Raw genomic sequence first — 21,988 nt, 5'->3', positions numbered from 1 at the left:
TGAATGTGACTCTTCAGTAGAAACATTCTGCCCTGCTCTGTACTGAACTGAACGCTGAGATGTTCTAGCATCTGAGATGGCTGTAAACTGTTCTTGGCCAAATTCACCACCCAGCCTAGCTCCTGAAGCAAGGAGATCATCTTGCGAGATGCCAAGTGACTTTCGTCTGCACTTTTGGCCTGAATCAACCAGTCGTCCAGATACAGATGAATCCAGGGCCGGTGGAAGCACTAGGCGAACTAGGCCTGGGCCTAGGGTACAGAGTATTAGGGGGCACCACGAGCAGTGATATCCTGAGGGGAGCCAATGCCCCCAGGCACAGGGAGGCTCATGCGGTCGCCAGTGGACCTCATCCCACTGGCGGCTGAGCAGCGACACATATATAGCAGGCAGATCGGCAGGGCCGTGGTGGAGCTCACATCACCACGGCCCGAAGATAAAGATCGCATTTAAACGCGCTGATGCTCCTCCTCCTTCCTGCCTGCACGGCCCCGGAAGTAAACGTTGCCGGAGCCACATGGGCAGGAAGGAGGAGGAGCATCAGCACGTGCAGAAGAGGAGCAGAGTTTACGGGCCACCACGAATCCCAAGTCGCAGCGGCCCGAGAAGAGGCCCGGTAGCAGGGCCGCTGCAGAGCCCATCCTGCGGCAACCCGTGAAGAGGAGGCCCAGAGGTGAGAGAGAGGCTGAGGGTCTCTAGAGTGTGTATGTGCGCGTGTATGAGATGAGTTGAGAGACTGTGTGTGGGAGTGAGGACCTGAATGTTTGCAGAGACAGCATGTGAGAGCCTCTGTGTGTGTAAGAGAGACAGCATGTGACAGTGAGAGCCTGTGTGTGTGTGTGAGAGAGAGAAATGCATGTGAGAATGAGAACCTGACTGTGTGTTTGAGGGAAGAAGATGGAGAGAAAAGAAATAAATAAAATAAATATTGTCTTTTTTTTCTATTTATTATTTTGCTATACCGATTTTCATGACAAGAATCACATCAAACCGGTTTACATTTAACATTTAAGGAATTGGCAAAAAAATAAGAAAGGCAAGGTGGAAAAAAAAAGCCTGTGACCAACTGATTAGAAAACTAAGATCAGACAGCAAGTGTAAAAAAAAAAAAAAAATTTACTTTTTACTGATTGGCACATGTAATCTTTGGTAATGTGCAAGAGTAGCACTTTCTCTATGCGGATCTCGCAATGTACGAGATCAGCATGGAGGAAGTGGAAGCCCACGGGGCCTGCACAGAGGAGGCAGCAGAATGGGCTTCAGTGCCAGTAGCAGCAATCGGCGCCTCCCCAATAGCCATGTGGCAGCAGTGACAGTGGCAGCAGAGGAATGAGAGAGGCTCCAAGGTTGCTGGCAAAAGAAAGAGAGGGGGTCTGCCTTTAGTGTGTGTATGTGTATGAATGGGAGTCTGCCTGGGGGTGTATGTGTGTGAATGCATGGGTGCGAGAATGACTGGGAGCTTGCCTGGGGATCAGTGTGAGAATGACTGGGAGCTTGCCTGGGTGTCTGTGTGTGTGTGAGAATGAATGGGAGCCTGCCTGGGGGTCAGTTTCAGTGTGTGAGAATGACTGGGAACTTGCCTGGGTGTGTGTTTTTGTGTATGTGAGGGAGCCAGAGAGTGTGTGTATGAGAAAATCCAGGGGAGTAAGAGTTTGTGTGGGGGGTGGTTGTGGAGGGGGAGAGAGTGTCTTAGAGCCTGAGAGTGTGTCAGTGTCTGTGAGAGCGAGAGGTTATGGTGGGTATAAGAGCATGAACGTGTATGTATGTGACAGTGTATGAGTGAGAGAGAATGGACATGTGAGTATGTGTGAGAGAGAGAGGATAACCTCCTAATCCTGGACAATATCAGGGGGTGACTGGAAATCAAGAGCTCCCACGTATGGACAGCAGGGGCTTTTTAAAATCCTTATTAGTTTTAATTATTGAATGTTATTTGATATATGTGCTGTTTTGAAATATTTTATTGGTGTTTGGGAAATTGTAAAAAATGTATATGATTTTAATTAATAGAAATTTTATTTATCAGTTTTAAAATATTCTTTTATTACTATGGTTTTACTATTATAACTGATGCTTTATGTTTTTTGATTTTATTTGTTTTATGAGGAATGGTCGTTCTGTTTTTCCATTGTTAATACACAGAGTCTGGCTTCTTGGGGTTTCCATTTCAGTTTTTTCTAATTTGTGCTCCTTTATTTTGTATTCTGTATTTGGTGAGGGTCTGTCTCTGCTCTGTGTGTGTGACCATGATGAGAGATTCTGCTAGCATAGGGATCTATAGCAATCGGGTTTGTTTTGTTTCCTCAGTAGGTGGTGTATTGGTATTCTAGGACCCGGTGTAATATTTACCCTTGCTTTTTCACAGGTAGGGTTATTGTTGTTTGAGTCCTTGGTGTTATTACTGTTACGTTACAGTGGGACTGCAGTATAGATTTTGAGTGTCTTTTTTGCAGGGTTTTGTGTTAGTTCACAATGTGCCTGGCAGTGGAAGGTGTTTGTGCTGCTGTTACTGTGAGGTGACACCAGAATTTGAAAATATCTTTTAGTATGATGAGCTGTAAGGGAAACATCCAAGCTCCATTGTTTGGGGGAATTTCAGTGGATGCACAGAGTTACAGAACTGGAGGTGCAGGATTTATATTGACATTGTCCCTTCCTATAAATTCCAGACTTCACTCTCATAGCCATACAGAATTAGTTGAATGAGGCTATCAAATAATTTAATAGTGTGAAACTGGCCAGCTTTTTAAAATTATGCAGAAGATTCTTTGGACTTTAACACCACTTTTTTTTTAACCAATTTTAAAGCAGGATCCATGCTATAGAGGTGGATGTGATGAAGAAACGTCATTTTGGCTCCCCCCCCCCAAAAAAATATTCTTCTGTCTAGAGATGCCACTGATTTTCTGTGACCTTAAGCATTAGTACAAGAAGGATTATGGGGGGATGCTGGAGAGGCACACACATGCATTGGCCCCCGGGTGCCGGAGACCCTTGGTGCGCCACTGGGTGCGAACCATATGGGGCTGCAAGCAGCGGCAAAGAGGAGTGGAGATTTGGCAGACTACGAGCAGTGCCCAACCTGCTCGCGACCCAGAAAACCACACAGCCGGTGGGCGTGATCGAGAATGATGTAGGAGTCGGGGCCGAGACCGGTGGGGGGGGGGGGGGGGGGGCGCAAGGGAGAAGGCTCACCTAGGGTACCTAATCCTCTTGCACTGGCCCTGGATGGACCAGAATGTCCTATTTGCACAGAGATGCTGCTACCACCACCATAACCTTGGAAACATTCCTAGTGCAGTAGCCAACTCGAAGGGCAGGGCCTAAAATTGACAGACATCCCAGAACGGTGAAACATAGAATTTCTGGCAAATCGAAATGTGTAGACAGGCCTCCGTGAGGTCAAGAAGTGAGAAATTTCCTCGTTTGTACTGCCATTATTACAGAACATAGAGTTTCTATTCTGAAATGAGTTGCACGCAAATATCGATTGACTCCTTTCAGATCCAGGATGGGCCGAGAGGACCCCTCTTCCTTCTTGGAAATAACAAAATAAATGGAATAGCACCCCATATTTTCTTGTGATCTGGGAACAGGAATTACGGCCTTCAAATCCAACAGCCTTAACAAAGTCTTCACTACCACTCTTCTGTAGAGAGTTGCATGGACAGACCATAAATATATCCAGAGGAATTCTCAGAAATTCTAGAACATAGCTGTCCTTTACCACTTGCAGGACCCACTGGTCCATCGTAATCTGGGCCCACCTTTAATAAAAGCAAGATAGACGCTCACCTATCTCCTATTATAATAGGTGAGCCTCTCTCCTTCATTGTGAAGACTGAGGTGGCTCTGGCTCCGGAACCCACATCATTACAAAGCTTCTTACGCAGAAAGGACTGGGATCTTCCGAAGGGACGAGACCTTTGAGTAGTTGCTCCTTTGAAATGATGAAACTGACAGGAATCCCTGGTGCGGCCCATGCCCCAGAAGGACACGTCGCCACCTTCTTGTACTCTAGCAATTGAGGAACCTTGGATTCACCCCAGCTATTCACATCTTCTCCAACTCACTTCCGAATAAGAGAGAACCCTTAAATGGTAACCTTGTAAGATTGGACTTGGAAATAGTGTCTGCCAACCAATTTCGCAGTCATAATTGGCACCTAGCTACAATTATGGAAACCAATCCTCTAAAGCAATGTTTCTCAACTGTTTTTCGGCTGGGACACACCTGCCAGATGGTTCTTCACATGCGTGACACACTGAACATATGATCATCAAGGGGCTAAATGTAAACATACACTGTGCATCCACAGGAACCTCCTCAACCCCCAACAATGGGTGCAGAGCAGAACTAGGCCATATAAAAAAAAGATATTCTGGTTCAGTTGACATCTCAGTAAAAGCTAAACAAACTCCCTCTACTACTAGGCGCAATAGCCTTCCTTATGAAAAGACAGTAATTTACCACTAATGCATGTCCTATTGAGAAAATACAACAAATAAGATTGATACAATTGCCTCCATGCTAGTAAAATACCTCACTTTAGTCACACACACAAAACTGACCTTCACCAAGTACAGAAAAAACACAAATTATAAATATGGAGATACAAACTGGAATGGAAAACCAAAGAAGCCACTCTGCATGCAGTGCAAACCTGGAGAAATGGAAAGAGAAATATAGCACCTAACACACTCCCAGCATCTGCAATAATGCACACAAACTAATCCGTACAATGTTACACCCATATTATGGAACACACACAAACAATAAAAACCCTATCTATGAAAAGGCAACACTACAACTATTAAACCAGGCCCTAAACATCAATACACCACTAATTAGAAAAACAGTACAAGCCAAGCTGCTGTATATCCCCACACAGAAATAATTGTAAAGCTTTACTAATAAATGTTACAAAACAGCTGATGAACAGAGTACCATCTAATAATTAAAAACCCATAAAAATTAAAACATTGTCCAAATATCAATAAAATATTTCAAAACAGCAGACATCGCATAATACCCAATAATTAAAATGACAGTCAATCAAGAAAAATAAACTTATAAAGCCACCTTTACTTATCCTCTCTAGCAACTCTCCTACTCCTTTCCCTTGAAGACCAAAAGCACTCACCAGAAGCAGCAATGACTGCGGAAGCTCGGACTTCACTTATTTATTTATTTTTAAATACCAATATTCCAAAATAATCTTACTGGTTCATGGAAATATAAAATTTATAAATAACAGCAATACTAAAAAAAATTCTTCATCAATATCACAAACAAAATAAAATACATAACTTAGTAAAAATGCAGCAAATACAAAAATTAAACAATGAAATAAAACAAAACAATATAAAAACATCAATTAATAAAACAAGACATGAAATGGCCTAAAAAACCTATTGGGACCATGGATGTCATATATGCTTCCTCAGTCTCTCTGTCTCTCACACACACACACCAGTCACCTCTCCTTGATCAGTCTCTGTCTCCCTCACACACACACCAGTCACCTGTCCTTGATCAGTCTCTGTCTCCCTCACACACACACCAGTCACCTCTCCTTGATCAGTCTCTGTCTCCCTCACACACAAACACGTCACCTCCCTGACCTACCTCTCTCAATCACACACTTGCTCGCTCACTTTGACACATACTGTCAATCACACTTGCACAAACACGCTCTCTCTTACTTATATAATGCTATAAATCACACACAAATGTTCTCCCCTTCTGGCTCGCTCTCACTCAGGATCCCGATTGCGCACGAGATGCACAAATTCTTCCAACACTGCTGATGTTCCGTCCAGGCAAAAACGGCATCAGTGTTAAAAAAAAAAAAACAAAAAAAAAAACCCCAAAACTTGCCCCATCCCTTCCTTTTTCATTAAATATAAACACCCCCCCCCCTCAAGACTCACCCAAGGTCCCTGGTGGTCCAGCTGTGTTGCTTTAACCAAGGCTAGTGTGCCTAAGTTTATTGGTTACTAACTTCACTAGCAGTGTTAACATTGCTGTTCCATGCTGTTAAGCTAAATTTACAGCAATACTGCTTCTTTGCAGAGAGGGAACATTTTTTTCAGTTTATTATAATGATCGCTAGGAGGGCTGGGACAATCTGTGAGTCACTAGGAGTTCTAGTGTCGTCATTCCTCCAGGAGGAGGAGGGAATATCAGTTGGAGGGTAGGGTGGGTGGGGAGGGAATAAGCTGCACATAGAGGGAAACATATCCACATATCCATGGGACCAGCACTTCCCTGATTGTAAATAAAGAGGATGCATCTGCTGGTATTGGGGCACTGCTGAGGAGGAGGGAGGAAGGTTTTAAACTGGTGAGATGGGTCCCTGGAATGTTAAAGGTCAAACGTAAGAAATGATACAAGCTGCAGTACGCTTGAAGGCTGAGATCCTTTTATGTCAAGAAACTCACGTAAGAAAAAAACATGAGAGATTATTTATTTATTAGCTTTTATATACAGACAGTCGTGGGTACATCATGCCGGTTTACAATATAACTGAAGGAGGAAAATACAAAAAACCAGGGTGGGGGGAGGGGTGCAGCTAGGAAGAGAGAAGGGGCGAGAGAAGAGGGGAATAGGAACAGTACCTGATGGAAAAACAGAAGAACATTGCAAATTATACACTCAAAGGGGGACTGTGACTACTCATTTCCCTGTGCAATATTTCGCATCTGCCTCTAAATCTTCTAAGTATACTGGGGTGGGGATCCTTTTTTCACAAAATGTGGTACGAGATGTGCAAGGCAGATATTTAATAGTGAAGTTTAAATTGGGAAACTCTAGTTAATATCTACAGCCCAAATACCAAGCAGGGGACCTTTTTTGAGAAGTTAATGGACAGAAGGGTTTCTTATACTTGCAGGAGACTTTAACATTACAAGTTATCCTTGTCTGGACAACAGTGGGGGTGCGGGTGGGGCTTTGAAGGCTCTTTCAGTTGACGCATTTATTTATTTAAACAGTTTTATAAACCGTTGTATGGAGGATCCGTCTCAACGGTTTACAACAATTCAATATAATAAAAACAAGACGATATTAGAAGAAATGAAAGTACATATTATAATATTATAAAATCTAAAATTACCATCTACAAAATATAAATTAACCAGAATTAAAATAAAATACTACCATTTAAAAGAATAAGAACAGTAAAAGGTTTAAAAATATAAGAGCCAGCCAGTAACTAGATTGTTCTCTATTCGTCTATATATGCTTGCCGGAATAACCATGGCGGCTGCTTCATCCTTTGAAAAGAAATTACACTTTTTTTTCTAATTTACTCCCGGATCGATTTTTTTCTAATCAATAAGGCCTAAGTTAACAAAAAGTGTCCTCTTCTTGGATAAATGAGATCACCTGGTCAGATCACACCTCTGTCTGGATCTCTCTCTCAAGTTTAGGTGGCCCCTCAGGGCAACAGACCTGGAGGTTACATGAAAGCATCTCGGAAGATAAGACTTATTGTTCTAGGTTGATTCAGGAAATGGAAGACTACTTCATAGAAAACGACAATGGGAAGGTTTCAGCTTTGGGACTGCTTTAAAGCAGTAGCTCGACGTAAAATAAAAGCGAGAGCTTCGTTCTTGAAGAAAGCTAAGGAGGAGCATCAGTTAAAAATACTGGGGAGTATAGCCAAATCAGAACTCAGTCATAAAAGGCAATAGATGCCCAGTTGGGGATTAAATTGGAAAAGGTTAGGGGTGAATTAAAGGAGTTAGACATGGAGGATATTGCGTTTCAAATGGATAGAATAAAACAGGAACTCTTCGAGGGAGGAAATAAGGCCAATAAGCTTCTGGCTCGGAAACTATGCAAAAAAAGATACTTAAAATTAAGGGTAGAAATGGGGAAATTCTATCTGACAGTGAATTGATCTGAGCTACATGCCACCAGACAAGATATAAGTAAATCTGATATAGTGAGGGATCAAAATCTTCCCCAGTTAAACCAGAGTGAGGAAGAAGCTCTAAATAAAAAATTATCAGAGACAGAAGTCCTCCATGTAATCAAAGAACTGAAAGTGGGAAAGGTACCCAGACTGGACGGATTCTCAGCAGGATTCTTCAAAACATTCCAATCCATAGTGGCACGACCTCTCTCACAGGCCTTTAATGATCGGTTAGCTTCAGGTATCATAGCTGCTGACGCCAATAGAGCGGGCATAACACTCTTGCCGAAGCCAGGGCGTGATGCGACCTTATATGGTTCTTACAGGCCAATATCACTTATTAATTTGGGCCTAAAAATATTAGCAAAAATCTTAGCAAACAGGTTAAAAGGGGGTGGTCAGTGCTTGACTACATCCAGAACAAACAGGGCTTATGCCGGGTCGTCTAGCAGCTGACAACGTCAGGCGTGTAATCAATCTAACATGGAAGACGCAGAACCCACAAATTTCATCAGCCTTGCTCACTGTAGATGCAGAGAAGGCTTTTGATATGGTCCACTGGGATTATCTATTTCTATTATTGGAGAAATTGGTGTTGGGAGGTAATTTTTCAACCTGGATATAAAAGCTTTATAGGAATCCCAGTGCCCGCATAAATCAATGGATGATATTCAGAGGCTTTCCTGGTAAGCGGGCAACCCTGCCTAGTGCCCTGACCTTCGCCTTATGCCTCGAACCTTCCGAAACAAAGATATCCAGGGTATAAATTTGGGTGATCAGGAGTACAAATTATCCATGCTCACTGACGTTGTGTTATTTACTGGGGCTTCACCGGCCTCCTCTCTCCTGCATTTAATGGAGGAAATAGTGGGTCCCATCCTTTGGAATGCATGGCCAGATTCCAATCCATTTCACTTCAAGAAATCCTTTAAAACTCACCTGGTTCAGAATGCTAACACTTTACACACCACATAACCATCCATTTTTCAGTTTGCCTCTCATATACCGCTTTAATGTATAAGAAGGCACTTCTTGTTTTTGTTATGTTTAATTTGATGAGATTTATTAACTTATGAACTTGTTTTAGTATATTTTATTACAAGATTTGTGTAATCTTTAATTATGTTATTTTATTTTTATGATTTGTATCTTTTGTACACCGTTTTGACTAAACCTTGTTTGGAAAAGCGGTACAGAAACATTTTTAAATAAATACATAAATAAATGTGCTACCAGTTAAACGCCGGGAAATCTGAATTTTTTAATATCTCCATGTCTGATGAGGAGGTGCAAGGAGTGAAAGAAAAATTCCCCTTTAAAATTCAAAAATCTGAAGTAAATATTTGGGAGTAAAAATTGGCCCAGATTTAAATAAGCTGTTTGCTATGAATTACAATAATCTTTGGCAAAAATCACAGAAGGCTTGCTAAGATGGGAGAGATTAGACCTGTCCTGGCTAGGCAGAATAACAGCAATAAACTCCTCCCGGCAGCTCTCTCTTCGCCGGCGGACATCGGGGGATCTGGTGGCTCGGCCCGCACGATCGGCGCTGCAAGCCCGTCGGGGTAAGGCTTCTCGATCTCACCCTTCCCCCAACGGGCTCCACGCCGACCGCGAGGCTTCTCCCTCCGGCCCTCCGCCTCTCTGGGCCCATTTACCTTCGCCTCCCTGCAGCCCTCCACAAAGCCGGCGCAGCGGTGACGTCATTGCCGGGCGTCGCCAAGGGGATTTAAAAACCCTCTCTCCTCCCGGCGTCGCGCGACAAAGGGGCCCGCCCCTTCGTGCAGCCCCAGCGGGCAGCCAAATAGCTCAAGCTCTCTCTCCACGCCATCACTAATCAAATTAATAAGAACTAACCGTCAACCCCTCGCAAGCAGGAAATCGCGCTCAAATCCATGCAACCTCGGCAGAACCCCAGACTCTTCTCAAGACAAGGACAACGCCACAGAGACTACAAGGACCGATTCCACAGAGACCACACTACAGAGACTACACCGACCACGAGACTACACCGACCCCGAGACTACGCCACAGAGACTGAGACTACACCGACCACGAAACTACACCGACCACGAAACTACACCGACCACGAAACTACGACACAGAGACTGAGACTACACAGACTACGAGACTACGCCACAGACACTACGCCACAGACACTACGCCTGAAAAGCAAAAATGCTGAACAGCTTACGCACCTACAAATCCCTCATCCCTATAATGATTTCCCCCACCACTCAGTTTTTAGGACTCTCTCTATTCACCATCATTCTATTTAACGCTCAATCACACACTAACAAAACAATAATACTCAACGATCTTCTGTAGGATACAACCCCAGACTTTTGCGCTATAACCGAAACATGGCTAAAATCTTTGGACATCGCCCTCATAAACCAATTACCAACACAGACCTACGATTTTTTCTCTATCCCAAGGCAAAAAAAAAAGAGGCGGGGGTATCTTCCTAGCTGTCAAAAATTCTCTGAGATTCTCACACTACCCAATCCACTCCGCTACCAAACTAGAAATAGGATTGTTTAAATCTGAACATCTGCAAATCCTCCTAGTCTACGCCCCTCCAGGCCTGCTAGATTCTGATGCCTCTCCCATTCTCGAAATCATAGCCTCTCACTTAAACTTAGACACCCCTGTTATAATCTTAGGAGACTTTAACTTGCATGTAGACAAAGTCCCTCTCTCAACAAATTGCGAAGCTTTCCTCACAGCAATGTGTTTCAAACAACAAATCAATAAACCTACTCACAAAGCAGGCCACACGCTGGATCTTCTATTTACTAACTCCGGCATTTCACAAACCAAACAACCAGAGTGCAATCAAGTCCCATGGCCAGACCACTCAATAATCTCCACTACTACAACCGGACTCCAAGCAGACCGCAGTCCATCATTCATCTACAGGAAACCTTGCGCCTCAGAGTACCTCACCAAGCTCCTAGCCCCGGATCTCTCCCATATTGACGTCACCACGCCCAACACAGCCCTCCAATCCTGGTCCAAAATAACAGAATCAGTAGCCAACATACTATGTCCTCTGACAACAAAAAAGCTTAAACAAAATGCGTCCAAAAGACAACCCTGGTTTAACGATGAGCTGCGAAAACTCAAACACCTGCTTCGTCAGAAAGAAAGAAAATGGCATAAAGCCCCCCTCTCCTTCCTCACTATCCGATTACAAACGTTCTCTCCACTCATACAAAAACATGACCTTAAAAACCAAAAGAGACTACTACGCCAGCAAGATCCACCACCTCATCTTCGACTCTAAAGCTCTTTTCACCTACGTCTCCAGTCTCACTAAAGCTATCACTCCAGATATTCCAACCGAATTATCCCAGACAAAAGCAGATGAACTGGCTCTTCATTTCAGTAAAAAAATCTCCGACCTCCTCAAACAACTGTCACCAAACAAGGGCACATCCGATAGTACATATCTTCTCCCAAACAAAGACATTCACCTAAACGTCTTCGAACCCATCACCATTTCAGAGATTCAATCGGTTCTGAAGAAAATGAAACCGTCAACACACCCGTTTGATCAAATCCCGTCCAAATTACTTCTTCTAATCCCGGATACTATATCGAAATCTCTAGCCGACATCATAAATTGTTCCCTGTCCCAGGGTATCTACCCAGACGACCTCAAAACGGCTTCAATCAAACCACTCCTAAAAAAACCCAACTTAAATGCGAACGATCCCAACAATTACCGCCCCATATCCAACCTTCCGTTTATAGCTAAAGTTATGGAAAAACTAGTAAACACCCAATTATCAAATTACATCGAGGATCACAAGATCCTCTCCCCGAATCAATATGGATTTCGCAAAGAATCAAGCACCGAAACACTTCTTCTCTCCCTCACGGACTTCCTACTCTACGGCATAGATAAAGGTCACGCTTACCTATTAATCCTCCTTGACCTTTCGGCTGCCTTCGATACAGTCAACCACCACCTCCTCATAAAACACCTAGCAAACATAGGAGTGAAAGGCACAGCACTGACCTGGTTCAAAACCTTCTTGGACAACAGAGGATACAAAGTCAAAATTCATAACAAAGAATCACATTACTTTCCTTCCTCTCAAGGGGTGCCACAGGGCTCCTCCCTCTCACCCACGCTCTTCAATGTTTACTTGCTCCCTCTCTGCTTGCTACTAACGAAACTAAACCTGAAACACTTCCTTTTTGCAGACGACGTCCAGATCGTGATCCCGGTAAAAAGAATCCATCTCTAAAACACTAGAATTCTGGAATAGCTACCTAACAGAATCCTCCTCACCAATCTAAACCTAATTCTCAATGCCTCGAAAACGGAATTTCTACTTATTTCCCCGGAAAACAACAACACCCTTTCACAGCCACCATTCTCTCCTTCAAACCTCTCACGTAAGAGACCTAGGAGCCATCATGGACAACCGTCTCAACTTAAAATCATTCATCAACCAAACCACCAAAGATTGCTTTCACAAACTACATATCCTAAAAAGAATAAAACCTTTATTCCACTCACAGGACTTCAGAACAATTCTTCAAGCAATAATCTTCTCCAAACTAGATTATTGTAACTCGCTACTACTAGGTCTACCAGCTTCCCACACCAAACCTCTACAAATGGTCCAGAATACAGCTGCCAGAATCCTGACGAACTCTAGGAGAATGGACCACATCACCCCAATCCTCAAGGACCTTCACTGGTTACTGATCCATTACAGAATCATATACAAATCAATCACCACCATCTACAAAGTCATTCACCAACAAGCCCGGATCAACTTACAATTTCCCTTCAAAAAACACACATCCATCAGACCCATCAGAGAATCCTACAAAGAATCTCTTCAGGTGCCTCACGCAAAAACCATTCATCATAAGTCTCTCAGTGCCAGAGCATTCTCAACCGCAGGTCCACCATTATGGAACTCCATCCCAGCGGACCTGAGACAAGAACCCTGCCTTCCAACATTTAGAAAAAGGCTGAAAACTTGGCTTTTAAAAAAAGCCTTTCCAATCCCTGACTGAGACCTACACCAGACATCTTAACCACACTATCCAAGCTCCAACTGAGATCTACACCCGACATCTCAACCACACTATTAAAAATGGTTTTAAATAACAAACTTTGTCATTCGCTGCCATCACCTTCACATTATTAACACTATCATTTACTATACAAATCACATTTAATCGGACTCAATCTTGTAACTTTGTAAATAAGTTGCTGTAAGTTAAATCCCCCTCTTCTCACCTCCAAGTCCCAGTTATTTATTTCCCTGTTTTATTGTAACTGTCAATCTCCTTACAATGCTCTTGTTACAGTTGTTTGAGTTATCTCTTATCTTGCACACTTTGTTAAATGTAAACCGGTTTGATGTGATCCATGTCATGAAAGCCGGTATAATAAAAATAATAAATAAAAATAAGAACACGCCATACTGGGTCAGACCAAGAGTCCATCAAGCCCATTATCCTGTTTCCAACAGTGGCCAATCCAGGCCATAAGAACCTGGCAAGTACCCAAAAACTAAGTCTTTCCATGTTACCATTACTAATGGCAGTGGCTATTCTCTAAGTCAACTTAATTAATAGCAGGTAATGGACTTCTCCTCCAAGAACTTATCCAATCCTTTTTTAAACACAGCTACACTAACTGCACTAATCACATCCTCTGGCAACAAATTCCCGAGTTTAATTGTGCGTTGAGTAAAAAAGAACTTTCTCCGATTAGTTTTAAATGTGCCCCGTGCTAACGTCATGGAGTGCCCCCTAGTCTTTCTATTATCCGAAAGAGTAAATAACCGATTCACATCTACCCATTCTAGACCTCTCATGATTTTAAACACCTCTATCATATCCCCCCTCAGCCGTCTCTTCTCCAAGCTGAAAAGTCCTAACATCTTTAATCTTTCCTCATAGGGAAGCTGTTCCATTCCCCTTATTTTGGTAGCCCTTCTCTGTACCTTCTCCATGGCAATTATATCTTTTTTGAGATGCAGCGACCAGAATTGTACACAGTATTCAAGGTGTGGTCTCGCCATGGAGTGATACAGAGGCATTATGACATTTTCCGTTCTATTAACCATTCCCTTTCTAATAATTCCCAACATTCTGTTTGCTTTTTTAACTGCCGCAGCACACTGAACCGACGATTTCAATGTGTTATCCACTATGACGCCTAGATCTCTTTCTTGGATGGTAGCACCTAATATGGAACCTAACATTGTGTAATTATAGCATGGGTTATTTTTCCCTATATGCATCACCTTGCACTTATCCACATTAAATTTCATCTGCCATTTTGATGCCCAATTTTCCAGTCTCGCAAGGTCTTCCTGCAATTTATCACAATCTGCTTGTGATTTAACTTCTCTGAACATTTTGTATCATCTGCAAATTTGATTATCTCACTCGTCGTATTTTTTTCCAGATCATTTATAAATATATTGAAAAGTAGGGATCTGTATTGGGACCCTTGAGGCACTCCACTGCCCACTCCCTTCCACTGAGAAAATTGTCCATTTAATCCTACTCTCTGTTTCCTGTCTTTTAGCCAGTTTGCAATCCACGAAAGGACATCGCCACCTATCCCATGACTTTTTACTTTTCCTAGAAGCCTCTCATGACGAACTTTGTCAAACGCCTTCTGAAAATCCAAGTATACTATATCTACCGGTTCACCTTTATCAACACGTTTATTAACTCCTTCAAAAAAGTGAAGCAGATTTGTGAGGCAAGACTTGCCTTGGGTAAAGCCATGCTGACTTTGTTCCATTAAACCATGTCTTTCTATATGTCCTGTGATTTTGATGTTTAGAACACTTTCCACTATTTTTCCTGGCACTGAAGTCAGGCTAACCTGTCTGTAATTTCCCAGATCGCCCCGGGAGCCCTTTTTAAATATTGGGGTTACATTAGCTATCCTCCAGTTTTCAGGTACAATGGATGATTTTAATGATAGGTTACAAATTTTTACTAATAGGTCTGAAATTTCATTTTTTAGTTCCTTCAGAACTCTGGGGTGTATACCATCCGGTCCAGGTGATTTACTACTCTTCAGTTTGTCAATCAGGTCTACCACATCTTCTAAGTTTACCGTGATTTGATTCAGTCCATCTGAATCATTACCCTTGAAAATCTTCTCCAGTACGGGTACCTCCAAAACACCCTCTTCAGTAAACACTGAAGCAAAGAAATCATTTAATCTTTCCACGATGGCCTTATCTTCTCTAAGTGCCCCTTTAACCCTCGATCATCTAACCGTCCAACTAACTCCCTCGCAGGCTTTCTGCTTCGGATATATTTTTAAAAGTTTTTCCTGTGAGTTTTTGCTTCTATGGCCAACTTCTTTGCAAATTCTCTCTTAGCCTGTCTTACATTTAACTTGCCAACATTTATGCATTATCCTATTTTCTTCTGTTGGATCCTTCTTCCAATTTTTGAATGAAGATCTTTTGGCTAAAATAGCTTCTTTCACCACCCCCTTTTTAACCATGTCTGTAATCGTTTTGCTTTCTTTCCACCTTTCTTAATTTGTGGAATACATCTGGACTGTGCTTCTAGAATGGTTTTGTTTTGTTTTTTTAATAATGACCACGCCTCTTGCACACTTTTTACATTTGTAGCTGCTCCTTTCAGTTTTTTTCTAACAATTTTTCTCATTTTATCAACGTTTCCCTTTTGAAAGTTTAGCACGAGAGCCGTGGATTCGCATACTGTTCCTCTTCCAATTATTAATTCAAATTTGATCATATTATGATCACTATTGCCAAGCGGCCCCACCACATTACCTCTCTCACCAAATCCTGTGCTCCACTGAGAATTAGATCTAAAATTGCTCCCTCTCTCATCGGTTCCTGAACCAATTGCTCCATAAAGCTATCATTTATTCCATCCAGGAACGTTATCACTCTAGCATGTCCCAATGATACATTTACCCAGTCAATATTGGGGTAATTGAAGTCTCCCATTATTACTGCACTACCAATTTGGTTAGCTTCCCTAATTTCTCTTAGCATTTCACTGTCCGTCTCACCATCTTGACCAGGTGGATGGTAGTATACCCCTATCACTGTAGTCTTCCCCGACACACAAGGGATTTCTACCCATAAAGATTCAATTTTGCATTTAGTCTCATGCAGGATGTTTATCCTGTTGGTCTCTATGCCATCCCAGACAAAGTGCCACACCACCTCCCGGGTGCTCCTCTCTGTCATTGCGATATAATTTGTACCCCGGTATAGCACTGTCCCATTGGTTATCCTCTTTCCACCATGTCTCTGAGATGCCAATTAAGTCTATGTCATCATTCACTGCTATACATTCTAATTCTCTCATCTTACTTATTAAACTTCTGGCATTAGCATACAAACATTTCAAAGTTTGTTTTTTGTTTGTATTTTCATTCTACTTTTTAATTGATAGGGATAAGTTAGAATTTTTTAGCTCAGGTGAGATTTTAGTTACAGGCACTTGGACTACTTTTCTTATTATTGGAACCTCACTGTTGGGATGCCCTAATTCTAATGCATCATTAGTATCCTTTGAAGATACCTCTCTCCGAACCATGCGCTGCTGAGCAACTGTGGGCTTTCCCCTTTGTTCTAGTTTAAAAGCTGCTCTATCTCCTTTTTAAAGGTTAGCGCCAGCAGTCTGGTTCCACCCTGGTTAAGGTGGAGCCCATCCCTTCGGAAGAGACTCCCCCTTCCCCAAAAGGTTCCCCAGTTCCTAACTAAACTGAATCCCTCTTCCTTGCACCATCGTCTCATCCACACATTGAGACTCCGGAGCTCTGCCTGCCTCTGGTGACCTGCGCGTGGAACAGGAAGCATTTCAGAGAATGCTACCCTGGAGGTTCTGGATTTAAGCTTTCTACCTAAGGGCCTAAATTTGGCTTCCAGGACCTCCCTCCCACATTTTCCTATGTTGTTGGTGCCCACGTGTACCACGACAGCCAGCTCCTCCCCAGCACTGTCTAAAATCCTATCTAGGTGACGCGTGAGGTCCGCCACCTTCGCACCAAGTAGGCATGTTACCAGACTGAACGCTTTGCCTAAGCTAAACTATTTTTTTCAGACTTTACCCATTGAGGTCCCAGAGGCCTGTTTATCTATGTGGCAAAGAAAAATCTTCTCTTTTATATGGAAGAGATGTCCACCGATGGTGAGTCACCGAGTCTTATTTCTACCCAAGGAGAGAGGGGGTCAGGGGGTCCCATGCCTGCGTTGGTACCATGTGGCAGCGCAACTCAAATTTATTTTAGATTGGCATGGAAGAAGCCCGGCAAAACGATGGATAGGGCTGGAAAGGGCATTATTGAATAATGTCAACTCTCAGCACACCTGGAAAATCACAATATCCTATCCCAATCCCAACATGGATTTAGAAAATACTTAAACAGCGAAACGCTCCTCCTATCTCTCAGAGACCACATCCTCAGAGGCCTTGTCCACAGCCTATCCTACCTCCTCATCCTTCTCGATATCTCCGCTGCCTTTGACACCGTCAACCATGAAACCTTATTAAACAGGCTAATTGACATCGGCCTAGCAAATACCACGCTTATGTGGTTCAAATCTTACCTGACAAACCGATCATACAAAGTCAGACTTAACACTGCTGAATCCAAACAAATCCCCCTCACACATGGTGTAACTCAAGGCTCATCACTATCCTCCACCCTCTTCAACATGTACATCCTCCCCCTATGCACGCTAACTGGATTAAATCTAACCTTCTTCCTATATGCTGACGATGATCAGATTCTACTCCCCATAAAAGAAACTATCACAAACACACTGAAAACCTGGGACAACCACCTTCCGAAGGTAACACAACTATCATCTCAACTGTCCCTCAACCACAACAAAACTGAAATACTTCACATTAACAACAAGACCATCTCATTTCTCAAAGACAACAACTCAACACCTGCCACTAACGGTAGAATTACCTCCTCAGCCAGAGATCTCTGTGTTCTCATCGACAACGAAATCAACATGAAGAAACATATCAACTCAATAATGCTTCAAACTGCAGATACTCAAAAAAATCAAACCACTATCTATGCCTCAGACTACAGAAAAGTACTCCAAGAACTGCTATTCTCCAAACTCGACTATTGTAATGCACTACTCCTGGGCCTCCCAGCAAATTCCCTCAGACCACTACAACTCCTCCAAAATGCAGCGGCAAGATCACTCTCAAACACCAAAAGATCTGAACACATCACACCAATTCTCAAAAACCTGCATTGGCTGCCAATCCCACACAGGATTCAATACAAAGTTCTATCACTCATACACAAAGCACTTTACACCAAAAAATGTGACTGGCTAAGCCCTGCCCTACACTTTCAATCCACCCAGAGAACACTCTGCTCCACCAACACCGGACTTATTCCAACCCCATCACCAAAAATGGCCCATCTAACCTTGACAAGAGACCGATCCCTAACAGTGGCAGGCCCAACAATCTGGAACAGCCTACCACCGCAACTCAGGCTCAACCCCATCACCCAATCGTTCAAAAAGAACCTTAAAACATGGCGCTTCAAAAAAGCATATCCAACAACCATCCTTCACCCACCACCCAACACACCAAGATAAGCACCTTCCCCCACCAGCACACACTTCCCCCCCCCCTTTCCCTCAACACCCCCCCACACAACCGAGCAATCACATATTATGGTCAACCCCACCGACCCAGTTCTTCTTATTATAGTTGACACAAAACTCCAATGTTCCTAGTGGTTAGAACAGTGGGCTATGAACCAGGAGACCAGGATTCGAGTCCTGCTGTCGCTCCTTGTGACCTTGGGCAAGTCACTTTACCCTCCATTGCCTCAGGTACAAACTTAGATTGTAAGCCCTCTGGGGACAAGGAAATACCTACAGTACCTGAATGTAAACCGATGTGATATCTCAGATTGAATGTCGGTATATGAAAACAAACAAATAAATAAATGTGTTATGCCCAGCTTAGTCCCACCTACAGTTGCTTGGACATTAAACCTCTGGAATAAGTGGAAACCCAAATTAGTAGGTGACAGAACTTATTTCTACAGATCTATTTTTCTAAACAAAGCTTTTCCTCCAGGGTGTTCTATAATGAGGCATGAAAGTGGGAAGTGAAGGGATGTTGTAGACTGGAACATTTTTGGATGGGGTCAGGGCTGAGGACCTTTCAGGACTTAATGGAGACCTAACACCTAGACCCTTCCACCTATTATTTTTATTTGCAAGTCGCTCATTTCCTCTCACAAAAAGATGTGGCTCTGATAGTTATGAAAGGGCTGTCAAGAATGTATCATCCCAGGTTCTCTCTCTTAAGTATACCCATGAATCTTATAATTTGCCTAATTTCATATACACTAGGTAAATTTGTACATAATTCTTATCCTGTAAGCACCCTCTCCTCCTTGTGCCCTTCTCTCCAGTTAGAATTTGTTTAACCTATTTTTCTCTAACAGCCTAGTTCTACATTCCCTGTTATAATGTAACTTTTGTTGTTGTTTGCTCTGTTAACTGGTTACCCCTAGTTTACTGTAAACCGGTACGATAAGACCTGGTCTTGAGCATCGGTATGTTAAAAGAATTTAAATAAATAAATAAATAAATAAATAAATAAATAAATAAATAAATCTTAGTTACAGCTACTTCTTCACCAAATTGTCCTGGCTACCAGGGGTGAAATAGCATATTCTTGGAAGGCAGCCTATGTACCGCCAATTTCCTGGCTAGTCCAGAGACTAACCCGGATTCATTATTTAGGGAAACTTACAGCAGTCAAGAGGAAGTAATTACCCAAATTTGGAAAGACCTGGGATTGTTTTGTCTTGTGGCAACAGAAAGATTCGAATGTTAGTCTGTAATGTCTCTGGAAGTTGTGGTAGACTTATATTACGGAATGTATAGACATCGGGGCGGGATGAAAGATAAAACAAATGAAAGAGTATGCATATTTTGCAATAGAAGTTTATTATGTATCACACTATACATGTTACAAGATGTTTGTTGTCATTGTATTGTACTAGCTGATGTACAAGTTTTCAACGTTGTATATTATTGGCAGTGCTCAAACTTTAAATTAAAAAAAAAAAAAGGTAAATATAAATCGGTTATTTACTCTTAAAAAAATACAAAGACTAGGGAGCACTCCATAAAGTTAGTAAGAAGCACACTCAAAATAAAATTGGAGAAAAATCTCTCACACAATGCACAATTAAGCTCTAGAATTCATTGCCAGAGAATGTGGTAAAGACAGCTAGTGTAGCTGAGTTTAAAAAAAGGTTTGGACAAGTTCTTGGAGAAGTCCATAAACTCTTATTAACCAGTCTTGGGAAAACACACTAGTTATCCCTGGGCATTAGCAGCATGAAATCCATTTAATGTTTGGGATCCTACCAGGTACTTGTGACCTGGATTCATCACTGTTGGAAACAGGATGCTGGGCTTGATGGACCCTTGGTCTGACCCAGTATGGCAAGTTCTTATGTTCTTCTGCTCTTAAATTTAAAAATCATATACTTTCCCTCTTAAAATCTGCTTGGGGCTGAAAGCCGATTTAATGGGACAGGAAAGCATCAGCTTTAGAAAGGACAGTCCAAAGCTGACAGGGGAAGGTACAGAAGAGCACTAGCCCTGGAGCTGGCTTACCCAATAGAGCCACACAAAGCAGAGTCAGGAACATCAGGGAATTCTGGGATGACCAGCATGGAAACAGAATAGCCTGGATCCGAAGGAAGCGCTGAAGGAAGAGCAGATCCAGCCGAGGTCTGAGGAGACAAAAAGGAAGGATGGGAAAATATCAGAAATACCATACCACCAGCAGGTCATTTTTAGGAATCAGCCAGTCCTTGAGTGCCACATAGAAGTCTGAATTTCAAGACAGTCAAATTATGCAAAGAAAGCTAGATCTTAAAGAGATATATACAAATATACCTCAAATATGTATTGTGGAAATCCTGAAAGCAAGTCCTGTGTGGGGAATTAAAGGCCAGAGTTCATCAGACAGATGCAGGACTGAATTCTCAGAAATGTGACAGTTGTAGTCTGAGAGCTGCCCCAAAAATGGGCAGCCTAAGCCCAGCAAGTCAAATCCAGGCCACCCATAGTAGATGAACGTCTGCCTAGGCCAGCCATCTTCCCTTTGGGTTGAGCTCTCCAGTACTGGTGGCCGACAAGGCATGAGAAACAGGGATAGCCCCTGACAGACAAGGAGTGAAAGGCCTAAAATGGAGAGAGGTGCAGGAACGAACCAGAAATCCAGGAGCTAAAGGCAGAAAAACAAACAAGTGCGCTGAATGAAGAAGCTGAAGTTAATGCAGTCTTCTGGAAACAGCAGCAGAGCCAGAGTACGAGGACTAGAAGGTGGGATGAAGCTCTGGCAATGGACTGCTAAGACTGCCTCAATATAAATACAAGTCTATGCAGGAAACAAGATGGCCATTGGGGGAGAGCTAGGAGCACAGTGCCACCTACAGGCCAGAGGAGTATTCAGCAACGGATCCTTTCAGCAGAACCCCAGAGGCAGGCAGAGCTCTGGAGTCTCAATGCATGGATGAGACCATGGACAGGGAAGACGACTTTAGAATTGTCAGGAACTGGGTAACGTTCTGGGAAGGGATAAACTATTCTGTTAACCAGGCTGCTGACACTAGCATTTAAAAAGAAGATAGAGAAGATTATAATCTATCTTCCTTTCTACTTCCTCTCCCAGTTGTACTTCCCTGTTTTATTGTAACTGCATTTCCGTTAACCATGCACTTGTTATAGTTGCTCAAATTCTCTGTATATTGCACACCCTGTTAAATGTAAACCGGTTTGATGTGATTCCTGTCATGAAAGCAGGTATAGAAAAATAGGAAATAAATAAATAAAATAAATAAATAATCTAGAATATGAAAGAAAGCCAACAGTCGCTTAGAAGTGCATCATTTGGAGAGAGGTATCTTCAAAGGATGCTTGCAAAATAAGGAAGTTAGAACATAGACTAAGGAGGTTGTAGTTAAGGCAGAAATATCCTAGATCAGGGCTTCCCAAACCTGTC

General features: G+C 42.5%; 1 protein-coding gene across 3 annotated transcripts in view; it reads right to left on the bottom strand.

The window, feature by feature from the left end:
* ABCD4 (ATP binding cassette subfamily D member 4) overlaps positions 1–21,988 on the bottom strand; it is a 272,156-nt gene that overhangs the window by 205,677 nt on the left and 44,491 nt on the right. For all 3 annotated transcript variants that reach the window (XM_029598440.1, XM_029598438.1, XM_029598439.1), the window contains exon 3: positions 20,596–20,714. In XM_029598440.1, coding sequence (XP_029454300.1) covers positions 20,596–20,714 — 119 coding nt within the window. The remainder of the gene's footprint in view (positions 1–20,595; positions 20,715–21,988) is intronic.

The sequence above is a fragment of the Rhinatrema bivittatum genome, chromosome 4 (assembly GCF_901001135.1).
Source record: "Rhinatrema bivittatum chromosome 4, aRhiBiv1.1, whole genome shotgun sequence".
Classification (NCBI taxonomy): Eukaryota; Metazoa; Chordata; class Amphibia; order Gymnophiona; family Rhinatrematidae; genus Rhinatrema; species Rhinatrema bivittatum.
The sequence above is the reverse complement of the archived record's forward strand: the minus strand, read 5'-3'. Positions and strand labels throughout refer to the sequence as shown.